The 12553-nt window shown below is 38.7% G+C and overlaps 1 protein-coding gene across 7 annotated transcripts in view; it reads left to right on the top strand.

Moving 5' to 3' along the window:
- Positions 1-12553, top strand: part of ATG2B (autophagy related 2B) — an 81474-nt gene that overhangs the window by 60479 nt on the left and 8442 nt on the right. For all 7 annotated transcript variants that reach the window (XM_024981791.2, XM_024981790.2, XM_005222200.5 and 4 more), the window contains 5 exons: positions 6478-6556; positions 7632-7839; positions 10796-10865; positions 11164-11246; positions 11860-11981. In XM_024981791.2, coding sequence (XP_024837559.1) covers positions 6478-6556; positions 7632-7839; positions 10796-10865; positions 11164-11246; positions 11860-11981 — 562 coding nt within the window. The remainder of the gene's footprint in view (positions 1-6477; positions 6557-7631; positions 7840-10795; positions 10866-11163; positions 11247-11859; positions 11982-12553) is intronic.

Below are 12553 nucleotides of genomic sequence, written 5' to 3'. Positions count from 1 at the left end.
GACTTAGGCGACTTAGCAGCAGCAGCGTCTATAAAACACTTACCTTGATGCCTGGCACACAGTGTTAAAGATCACAGGTGTTACCTGTTACCGTCATTAACTGAAGCATATAACAACTGTATAAAATAAATGGAGTTTTTATAATGATCTGCTTTTGAAATAACAAAGCCTTCCTGTTGTATCGTATATATTGGTGTGAGCTCAGGTTTGGAAGCAGCGTATATGTTGGGTAATATTATTTGTTTGCTCAATAATATTGATTAATGCTGATTCACTATTTAAATAAGTAGCAGATATATCAGGAATAATCTTAAAGGATGTTTATATTGTAAACAAACTATAGGCCTAGCTCAGAGAAAATGTATTGTGAAGCACAGACGTGTAGCACAACTTTACATTACTATGTGTAGCTTCTGAGCTGGGTCAGACTTGCCAGTGTGTACTTAGATTTATGTTTTCTCATTATGGTAACAATCTTTTGAAATCTGTATTTTAATTTAATTTATCCATATTGGCCTAGTAGGAATATGATGCAGTATTTATGGGAAATTCAGTCTGAAAAATCACCAGTGTGAGCAAGAATTTGAATAAGATTTATCTTTATGGCATGACTTTACCAAACTTAGTAAGCCCAATTTTCTCTAATAAGCCTTTTCTTTAATATTGAATGTTAATTTCTAATGTAGAACTATTAAACAGTATGATTTTAAAATGGAGAAATGTTAATCTTAGAAAAAAAAAATCAGGGAAATAAATGTTACGACTAAACTGAGGAGGAATGGGAAATCATTTCCCAAGATGTGAAACCTATGGAAACAAAGCCATGCTACAAATGTATGACTTAGTGAGGAATATTACAATACAAAAGAGTCCTTTCTTCTAAGACTGACATACTATGCCAAGCAGTCATTTGAATAGCAAGCCAAATTTGTATTTTTCTTTTAAAAACAAATCAGTTGATGATGATAATGTTTTGAGTAATATGTTTTTTACCAAGCATATCTCTGACTTTATCTTAACTGGATCAGAGCAACATGTTGTTTGCTCATGTTTTTAAAAAGCTGCATTGCTGTTGACATTTGGTGCAGTTGATTCCACAGCTCAGGGTACCTGTAGAACAGGCAGGACACTGGGGTGACTAAGATGGAGTGACTTCCACGTGGGGAGGTGAGGAGATGATGGAGGTTGTGTAAGTAGGATGCTGGAGATTCAAAATCTGAAGGGGCCAGATTTCCTGACTTTCTTAGTCTGGTGATCATTTTAGTATTGAACTGCCTGTAAATCTGTGTAGGGAAGACATCAGTTCAGTTCAGTTGCTCAGTCATGTCCAACTCTTTGTGACCCCATGGACTGTAGCATGCCAGGCTTCCCTGTCCATCACCAACTCCCGGAGCTTGATCAAACTCATGTTCATTGAGTTGGTGATGCCATCCAACCATCTCATCCTCTGTCGTCCCCTTCTCCTGCCCTCAATCTTTCTGAGCATCAAGATCTTTTCCAGTGAGTCATATTAATTCCAAATCATTTGCTGAGTAACTGTCCCAGGTCTGAACTAGGATGCTGGGAATACATAGATGAAGAAACATCCCTTCCTCAGAGATCTCTATGTAATAGAGAGAGTACCAAAAAAACAGAGGACTTGAACACCCTGTGATGAAGTAGGCATAAAGATAAGTCCCATTGAAAGAGGACTTTTAGCCTGGGCTGGGAGTTTGGAAGATGAGGGGTGATTAGGAAAGGCTTTCTGGAGGTAACACTCAAGCTGGTCCTAAGGAATGTGCAACTGTGAATATTTGTAAAGGCATTGACGGCCTAATGCAGGTTATGAGATGAGACGTGAGGCCGTTGGGTAGGACAGGTGCCCAGTGGAGGTCGGAAATGGTGAGCATGTAGCAGCGCCAGTTTGCATGTTTGTGACTTTTTTCAGCATCACCTGAGTATGACATTGAAAGTAATTCTTTTAAACCTTAAGTCGTATCTCACTGATAGTAGCCTTTATCATAGGACCTTAAAGCTAGAAATAACTGTTTTATAGTTCAAGTTTAGTATAAATAAACCATACTTTTTAAAATTAAAAAAAATGATTGCACTGAGGTATAATTTATATATAATAATAGGCAGAGATTTTTAGGTATACAGTTTGAGTTTGACAGATATATACACTTGAGTAACTACCGCACCAGTTGAGATATAGAACAATTTTTTTACTCTGCAAAATTCGCTTGTGTCCCTTTGTGGTCAGTCCACCATCCCAAAGCAACCGCTGATCTCATTTCATCACTGTAGAGCAGCTTTTTTTGTTCTACAGCTTATAAATGGAATTGTATCTGGCTTCCTGTTCTCAACATTATGCCCAGGAGATTTTTCTGTGTTGTAGCATGTATCAGCAGTCCATTCATTTTTACTCCTGAGCAGTGTTTCATTGTATGGGTACAACACTTGTTTATTCATTTACTTACTAATTCACAGTGGATTGTTTCCTTGTTTTTGGCTCTTAATGGATAAAGCTGTTATGAAATTTGAAGTCTTTTAATGGACATATTTTTCAGTTTTCTTCGGTAATGATAAACAGGATGTCTAGGTCATAGGGTGAATGTGTGTTACGATCATAAGAAGCTGCCAAATAGTTTTCCACAGTGGTTGTACCATTGCAGGTTCTTGGCAGTAAGAGATGAGAGCAACAGCTGCTTCATGCTCTGACCAAACCTGGTGTTGTCTTTTTAATTTTGGCTCTCTTATTTGGTGTTCATTGCCATTTTAATTTGGATTTCCCCGATGACTGAAGAACTGTACAAAAAAGATCTTCATGACCCAGATAATCATGATGGTGTGATCACTGACCTAGAGCCAGACATCCTGGAATGTGAAGTCAAGTGGGCCTTAGAAAGTATCACTACAAACAAAGCTAGTGGAGGTGGTAGAATTCCAGTTGAGCTATTCCAAATCCTGAAAGATGATGCTGTGAAAGTGCTGCACTCAATATGCCAGCAAATTTGGAAAACTCAGCAGTGGCCACAGGACTGGAAAAGGTCAGTTTTCATTCCAATCCCAAAGAAAGGCAATGCCAAAGAATGCTCAAACTACTGCACAATTGCACTCATCTCACACGCTAGTGGCAGTGGCACCCCACTCCAGTACTCGTGCCTGGAAAATCCCATGGACGGAGGAGCCTGGTAGGCTGCAGTCCATGGGGTCGCTAAGAGTCGGACACCACTGAGCGACTTCACTTTCACTTTTCACTTTCATGCATTGGAGAAGGAAATGGCAACCCACTCCAGTGTTCTTGCCTGGAGAATCCCAGGGACGGGGGAGCTTGGTGGGCTGCCATCTATGGGGTCGCTCAGAGTCAGACATGACTGAAGCGACTTAGCACTTAGCACACGCTAGTAAAGTAATGCTTAAAATTCTCCAAGCCAGGCTTCAGCAATATGTGAACCGTGAACTTCCTAATGTTCAAGCTGGTTTTAGAAAAGGCAGAGGAACCAGAGATCAAATTGCCAACATCTGCTGGATCATGGAAAAAGCAAGAGAGTTCCAGAAAAACATCTATTTCTGCTTTGTTGGCTATGCCAAAGCCTTTGACTGTGTGGATCACAATAGACTGTGGAAAATTCTTCAAGAGATGGGAATACCAGACCACCTGACCTGCCTCTTGAGAATATATGCAGGTCAGGAAGCAACAGTTAGAACTGGACATGGAACAACAGACTGGTTCCAAATAGGAAAAGGAGTATGTCAAGGCTGTATATTGTCAGCCTGCTTATTTAACTTCTATGCAGAGTACATCATGAGAAACGCTGGGCTGGAAGAAGCACAAGCTGGAATCAAGATTGCCAGGAGAAATATCAATAACTTCAGATATGCAGATGACACCACCCTTATGGCAGAAAGTGAAGAGGAACTAAAGAGCCTCTTGATGAAAGTGAAAGAGGAGAGTGAAAAAGTTGGCTTAAAGCTCAACATTCAGAAAACGAAGATCATGGCATCTGGTCCCATCACTTCATGGGAAATACATGGGGAAGCAGTGGAAACAGTGTCAGACTTTGTTTTTTGGGGCTCCAAAATCACTGCAGATGGTGACTGCAGCCATGAAATTAAAAGACACTTATTCCTTGGAAGGAAAGTTATGACCAACCTAGATAGCATATTCAAAAGCAGAGACATTACTTTGCCAACAAAGGTCGCCTAGTCAAGGCTATGGTTTTTCCTGTGGTAATGTATGGATGTGAGAGTTGGACTGTGAAGAAGGCTGAGTGCCGAAGAATTGATGCTTTTGAAGTGTGGTTTTGGAGAAGACTCTTGAGAGTCCCTTGGACTGCAAGGAGATCCAACCAGTCCATTCTGAAGGAGATCAGCCCTGGGATTTCTTTGGAAGGAATGATGCCAAAGCTGAAACTCCAGTACTTTGGCCACATCATGCGAAGAGTTGACTCATTGGAAAAGAGTCTGATGCTGGGAGGGATTGGGGGCAAGAGGAGAAGGGGACGACAGAGGATGAGATGGCTGGATGGCATCACTGACTCAATGGACGTGAGTCTGAGTGAACTCCGGGAGTTGGTGATGGACAGGGAGGCCTGGCGTGCTGCGATTCATGGGGTCGCAAAGAGTCGGACACGACTGAGCAACTGATCTCATCTGATCTGATCTGATGACTGATGATGCTGAGCATCATCTCATGAGCTTATTCAACACTTGTACATCTGTTTTGAAGTCTCTGTATCTTTCTAGTTTCAAAGTTAGGTTGTTTGTCTTACTGAGTTGTAGGAAAGATTGAGGGCAGGAGAAGAGGGCGACAGAGGATGAGATGGTTGGATGGCATCACTGACTCAATGGACAAGAGTTTGAGCAAGCTCCAGGAGATGGTAAAGGACAGGGAAGCTGGCGTGCCGCGTGCATTCTGTGGGGGTGCAGAGTCAGACACGACTGAGCGACTGAACAGCAAAAGAGTTCAGCATAAATACCACAATCAACCATTTGGAGAACATTTTGAAAAGCTGATGATTAATATATCTTTGTCTGTTGTTTGTAGTAAAAACGTATAAAAACCACTGCCTTGTTAGTTGTCCTTTTCTCTTTTTTTTGAAGGCAGTCATAGAGGCAAAACATTTATAGTATTAAAATATTGCCATTTGGTGGCAAAGGATAACATTTTATATACTATTAACATGTAATATTTGATACATGTATATATCATATCTGGGCTTCCCAGGTGGTGCTAGTGGTAAACAACTGCCTGCCAACGCAGGAGACGTAAGAGATGCAGATTCAAACCCTGTGTTGGGAAGATCCCCTGGAGGAGGGTGTGGCAGCCCACTAGTATTCTTACCTGGAGAATCCCATGGACAGAGGAGCCTAGAAGCCTACAGTCCATAAGATCGCAGAGTCGGACATGACTGAAGTGACTTAACATGCACATGTACCATATATATAGCAGTTTCTAATAAATGTATAAAATGTAAATAACATATAAACATCTACATAAATACATATGTGTAAAGAGTAATAATGTAATGAACAATTCACCAACTTACTCCCCGACTGCAGAACCAGAATATTCTAATACTATTGAAGCTGTCTGCTTGTTCTTCAGTCCAGCCCCCAGTTTCTCATATGCAACATTACCTAAAAAAATACCTTTTTAGCATTCGTCATTGACACCTCTGACAAGTGTGATCAATAGATCAGACCCTTTGGAATGCCACTCAGGCTTTCAGTGTGCTGTGGCATATTGTGACCCTGTAATTCACTTTCACGTTGTGTTTTGGTGCAGTTTTAATGTTTTATATTAATTTAAGATTGTTTTTAATGGAAAGGAAGAATAAGAAAGAACAGGCTCAGGTATTTAATTTTCATATTCTCCAAAATGGATTTGTCAGTTGCTGTGAAGCTGCTAATAATGGGCAAATATGGCTTGCGTATACAACATCAAGACCAGTCCAATTTCAGAAGAGACCACACTGAGTGGGTGATTTTATTTACTTTTAGTTTTTATTTTGAATATCATGTCCAGTGAAGAAAATGTACTCAGGCAATATAACATAGTGTTAAAAGCAGAAATAAGACATTAAGAACTTTTAAGTGACATCTAAGTATTGAGTACTTGCTAGCTGCTATTATTATTGTTAGTAATACTACTGCTACCAATTCAGAGACCCAATGCCAAATAAGAAAGAGACTTCTATATTTCTATGAAAACTAAAATGTTCTTTGATTTAGAAATGGCCATTTAATTTCTAACTCATCTGTACATTAATTTCCACATCTATAAATTAATTTTCTGAGAGTTGTGAGAATTAACAAGGAAGAGTGAGAGAGAGAAAGGAATTGAGAATAGGCACAGCGCTGGCACTGGATAAATTATAGCTGTATATGAACAATGAGTGAAATGAGAGACTTCACGTTACTTCCTTTCACAGTTTTAAAAATAGCTGCACCTTTTTAAACCCTTTTAGTTATAATTACATCTCTCAATTTTAGGATGCCTTGTTCTTCTTGAAGGATTTCTTCACAAGTCTTTCTACAGAAGTAGAGCTGCTCATGACTCCAGATCCAGAAGGTATTAAATATGTAGAATCTGAAAAAGTCTGTAATGTGTACTTGGATTGATTGGATTGTTACGAGACCTTTTTGAGAATGGACTTACAGATCTTTTCTCTCATTTATATAAATGTGTTCCATGATTATTTTTCTTAAGTTGTGCATATGCAGTTCATGTAAAAGTACTGTTGTCCCCCCTTATCCTCAGGAGGTACGTTCCAAGACCCCCAGTGGGTGCCTGAAACTGCAGATAGTACCAAACCCTAAATGTACTAAGTTTTTTCTTTACATACTAGCCTATGACAAAGTTTAATTTATAAATTAGGCACAGTAAGAGACTAACAATAATAACTAATAAGAACAATTGTAACAGTATACTATAAGAAAACTTAGGTGAGTATGATCTCTTTCTTTCTTTGAAAATATCTTGTGCAAATTTAATGCCTTTTCCATCTTAGCTAAACGCTTACCATGCACTGTAGCTATAACCTTTGTAGTTTGAGGTATGACAGCAAAATGGGCACGAATTCCTTTTTCCTTCATCACAGTTTTACAAATTTGTTCTTACTGTAGATCTTAGCAAGCTGAGCATATGGTTTTTTTTTTTTCCTTATTAAGAACTTTCATCTTTTCACTTAATATATTATGGCTTTTCTTTGGTGTATTGGAATTGCCAGCATCATTGTTCTTGCACTTTGGAGTCATTATTAATAAAATAAGGGTTACTTACCATAAGCACCGACCTGATAACCGAGACGTCCACCCAGTGACTCACGGGCGGGATATGCTGGACAGAGGGCTGATTCACCTTCCGGTGGGGCAGGGAAATGGTGCAAGATTTCATCATGCTGCTCAGTGGTATGCGGTTGAAAACTTAGAAGTTGTTTATTTCTGACATTTTCCATTTCGTATTTTTGGACCATAGTTGGAAAGTGAAACTAAAGATGGAGAGGGGGCTACTGTGAAAGATTTATCTGTAGCAGTAGTTATATTTATTAAACGAAATACTGTAAAACAAGTTAACTGTAGCTTGGTTTAAGTTGCTCTAAAGAAGCATATACCTAATTTTCCAAATGTGCACATTACCTTTTCAGTTAAAAAGTCTCCAGGGGCTGATGTCACCTGCAGTTTGCCAAGGCATTTAAGCGCCTCAAAAGAGCCAAATCTAGTTCTTTCTTTCCCTGGGCCAAAGCAGCCTTCCCCAAATGGCAGTGCCAATTCAGTGCAAGCGGTTAATGGGGAAGAAGAGAAGGACTTCTCTCCTGAAGAAGCGTTGTTTAGTGATCAGCCTGTGTTTTTTAGGTAAATCATTTAATTTTGATAACAAAAGACGTTATTTTAGAGTTTGAAAGTTGTTCTTGAACGTGTTTGTGTGACAGAAATCGTGGAATTACTTTAGCTTTTCTCTGCACTGGCAAATAATCAGTGGGTATGAGTCAGAATGACTGAAACGACTTAGCATACAAGCATGCATACTTATTTACATGGGGCTTCCTGGGTGCTGTCAGTGGTAAAGAATCCACCTGCCAGTGTAGGAGACACAAGAGATGCGGGTTCGATCCCTGAGTCAGGAAGAGGAAATGGCAGTCCGCTCCAGTATTCTTGCCTGGAAAATTCCATGGTCAGTGGAGCCTGGTGGGTTACAGTCCATGGGACTCGAAAGAGTTGGACATGGCTGAGCCCGCACAAACACAGACACACACAGACACACACACACACGTTTATACGTGGGCCCCCCCACTTGCACCTTTCATTTACACATAATAACCCTGGCTCAGGACTCAGCCTCCTGTTGAACCTGTAGCAGAAATTTTCTCTTCACTTAGTCTCTTCCTTTTTCCTCTTTCTGTCCGTCTCTTCTGATCACTCTCAGAGCCTGTTGGTGTCTCCATGACCATGATGCTGTCTTTTTCCCTTACACACCTCACCTTCAGCACCCCTCCCTTTTCCCTTACGGGGATTTTCTGTCTGATTTCTCTGCCCTTCCCTATCACTGCTGTGTCTCTTGTGACCCTCTGTCCTCTGGCTAAGTTGGCATCATAGGGAAACCCAGGTCCCTATACTGCTGCTGGCTGCTGTGACTACAGCCAACCACTAGCTTGTTGTCTGTCATTTCCAGTTTCATTCATTCTTCCCTTCTTTCTTTCCCAGCCCTTGATGGTGGGGATGGAGCCTAGGATCTCTATCAGAAGGAAAGAGGTCAAAGATCAAAACCACCTCTGTTATGAGAGACAACTCCCTTCCCTGGTTTTCTGTACTCCTCTCCTGCTGACATCAGTGTCCCCCAAGTTCTGTCTTTCTCTCTAAGGTTAGACTTTAGGTATGGCCCAAAGTGGGCAGTTGTTGTCGTTCAGTCGCTGAGTCATGTCTGACTCTTTGCAACCTGATGGACTGTAGCCCCCCAGGCTCCTCAGTCCATGGGATTTCCTGGGCAAGAATCCTGAAATGGGTTGCCATTTCCTTCTCCAGGGAATCTTGCTTACTTAGGAGTCAAATCCATGTCTCCTGCATTGGCAGGAGATTCTTTACCACTGAGTCACCTGGGAAGTTCTAAGTAGGCAGTACAACTATTTTAAAGTGTTTTCATGTTTTGAATATCTTGTGTATTGATGAAAATAGTCAGAAAATATAATAGAATATGAGAATTGGAAAGATCCTGAGATAGAGGTTCTCTGGTGATTCTTAACTTTTCCATCATAAAGGAAGAGCCTCTTTTATTATTTTCCTACTTTGCTTTTTTATTAAAATTTTTTTCTACCAAAAAACTGTGTATCCTAAGAAATAATTTGAACTCTCATTTTATATTAATCACGTATAAGCTGCCGATTTTTGTTTTTTGTGAACACTGGATAACCGTTATTAAAAAAAATCAAATCGTTACAATTTTGGTCTGAGAACATGGAAACTTGGCACTTTCTAATCAGTTTGTATAGCCTCACTTGCTTAGGTAAATATGTGTTTTTTCCATTAGACTACTTAATAGCTTGTAGATTTCTGTTTCTGCTCTCAAAAACTGCTGGAGTGCCTCGGACCCCGGTGTAGTCCTTAGTGACGTGGTTTAGATTACTCACTTCGCTGGTGAGGAGCTTAATGCGAGAGAGGAGAGGTGACTTGCTCAAGGCCACACAGTTGCCAAGCCAGGACTAGAATGGAGGTTTTCTTAATCCCAAATTCAGTACATTTTCCAATTAATGACATAATAGTCTCCTCTCCTACAAACATTTATTCACTCCACAAATATTTATTGAACACAGTATATGTATGTCAGATTTTGTTCTAGGTACAGTGAACAGAGTAGAGAAAAATCTCTCTTGAGTTGAGCTTACAGATAATTAAGATATTTGGTCTACCCTGTTACATGCCTTGGAGGAACAGAGTGAGAAAGGTGACGCAGGTGTTGAGGGGCTGTTGGCACAGAACCAGATACAGACGGCTGTTTGGAAGATGAGGGGTGACCTGGACCCCAGACTCCTGTAGTCACTGATGTAGATTTAGCACTTCCTTTTTAGAGTCAGTTAAGGACTTTTCCAGGATGACTTGGGATAACTTAGGATATAACCACTGACATTAATTCTGTAATAAAATGTGTTTCAACTTACAATTTACAGTCCAACTTTTGGAAGCCAACTGCTTTTGTTTGATGTGTATAATTGTAATTTCATTCAGAATTCCCAAGTGTGTCAGTATCCCGTTTACAAGCATTAATTTCAAGAGTGTAAAAATTCACCAATGTAGATGGGGTTTAAAAATTAACTGATGAAGACACTTAGGCTCAGAGAGTTTAAATTACTTGCCTTGACTGTATCCCATATAACTGATAAAACTAGGGTTCATGTCTGGGTCTTCTGGAGGTTTGTTTCATCATGGAACTAAAATAAATACCTTAGCTCTTCTTTTTTACTTCTTGGTGATGATTATATTATTTGGTTTAATCTTGAAAGTTATTTTTGTTAGTTTACTCTCTGTATGAATTGAATACCTGCCAGAATAAATTTCTCTAACTTAAGTTTTGTTTAGTAAACAAGGAAAGGGTTTTTAAAATAAAATAAATAAAATTTATAAGATTAACATTGTTTAGTTGGTATATTGTCTTAAGAAGGTATACGGCTGAAAGACATTCTCTTTTATTTAGATCTTAATATATCCACATTATTTATTTTGTGGTTTTTATTCTCCAGTTGAAAAGGTTAATTTACATCTAATTTCAGCTATTAGTAATTTTTAATATAAATAACTCCCCTTCTTTCTTTATCTTCAGAGAATTTAGATTCACATCAGAAGTTCCTATTCGACTTGATTATCATGGGAAACATGTATCAATGGATCAGGTCTGGAAATTTTGCACAAATATACTCTACAGAATTATCTCATTTGTTTTTCTAGTGGACTCAGTTTTTAGGAAACTTTTTCGATCGTAGTTTATGTGTTTGAAATGAAGTGTAAGATTTTAAAATTTAATTCTATTTTTAAAGTAAATATAATTTACTTAAGGATCCAAATTTTACTTAAGTAAATTTACTTAAGTAAAATTTGGATGTCAGTTGGGTCTTATAAAATACATATTTTTTTTGCTATACATATTTTAGGTGTTTTAGCTTAATTAGTGAATTTTTTTTTATTTTAAAGGGTACATTAGCTGGGATTTTGATTGGTCTCGCCCAGTTAAACTGCTCTGAACTAAAGCTGAAGAGGCTTTTCTATCGGCATGGGTAAGTTGATTTATCATATGAGACTTTAAGATGTAGTTACTAAAGTTAGTTTACAACTAGCCAACATACATAAGTTAATTATTTTACAATGTTATTTGCAGAGAGCTCATTTTTAGAGGATTTTTACCGGCTAGGGGCTATTTTTTTTATTCTGAGAGAATAGTAGCAGTTTGAAGAGAGCATTTCCCCCAAAAGCAGCTATAGTTAGGACTTTTTTTATAATTTCCCAAAGTTATAAATTAGCCTATATGGAAGTTCACAAGGTAATGGTCCTTAGTAGCTAAGAACTGTGTGACAATTAGAGACGTTGAATTAATCCTTTAGATGTTAAAGCTTTAGATGTTAAAGCTTTAGATGTTAAAGAAGTAAAAACAGTGGAAATGCACACTTGTATATATTACCTTAGCCTTTTATAGAAATTATTAGCATTACAATTAGGTTAAATGTATGTATATACACACATATATATAGTAAAATTCAAAATCTATAAAATTTCATCCATGTAATTTGTAGATTTTTTTGTCTTAAGTAAAAAAAAAAAAAAAATCCCCCAAACTGTGTAAACCTATAAATGTCACTCTTCTTCCCATATACTAATAGTCATTTTCTCTAGTTTGCTAGGTGTGGACAAATTATTCTCATACGCAATCACCGAGTGGCTTACTGACATTAAGAAGAACCAGCTGCCAGGAATCCTGGGAGGTGTTGGGCCTATGCATTCACTAGTACAGCTAGGTGAGTGTTCTTTTTTTAATTAGAAGATAATTTATTTTACCTGATCAGTGATTCTTTACCCTTTCGGGACTATGGATGCCTTCGAGAATCTATGTGAGGATCATCTTTCTAGAAAAATCTACCTGTTAGTGATACACAAAAAATGTTGCCTCGCATTTTAGGGGTTAAAAATCCTAGGGTTAGGATATAGCAGAGATTTGAGCTCCAGTGCTCCTGTTTTTCTTTTTACATGTGTTCTGATTGTGGTAAAAGTCACATAATATAAAACACACTGTCTAAACCGTATTTAACTGCGCTTCAGTGGCGCTGAGGACGTTCACGTTGTTGTGCAGCTCTCACCATCATCTGTCTCCTGAACTTTCCACTTTCCTAAACTGAACTCTGTCCCCATTAAACACGTAAGTCCTCATTCCTCACCACCCGCCTAACCCACCTCCGACATCTGCCAGTGTATTTTCCCACTCTATGAATTGAGGAATATACATTGCCTGTTCTAGGCACCTTGTATAAATGGAAGCAAGCAGTGTTTGTCTTCACCTGCTGTACTCCAGTACTCTATTAATTTCTGCATG

The sequence above is a fragment of the Bos taurus genome, chromosome 21 (assembly GCF_002263795.3).
Source record: "Bos taurus isolate L1 Dominette 01449 registration number 42190680 breed Hereford chromosome 21, ARS-UCD2.0, whole genome shotgun sequence".
NCBI classification, from domain to species: Eukaryota; Metazoa; Chordata; class Mammalia; order Artiodactyla; family Bovidae; genus Bos; species Bos taurus.
Note: the sequence above shows the minus strand (reverse complement) of the source record. Positions and strands in the feature narration are given on the sequence as shown.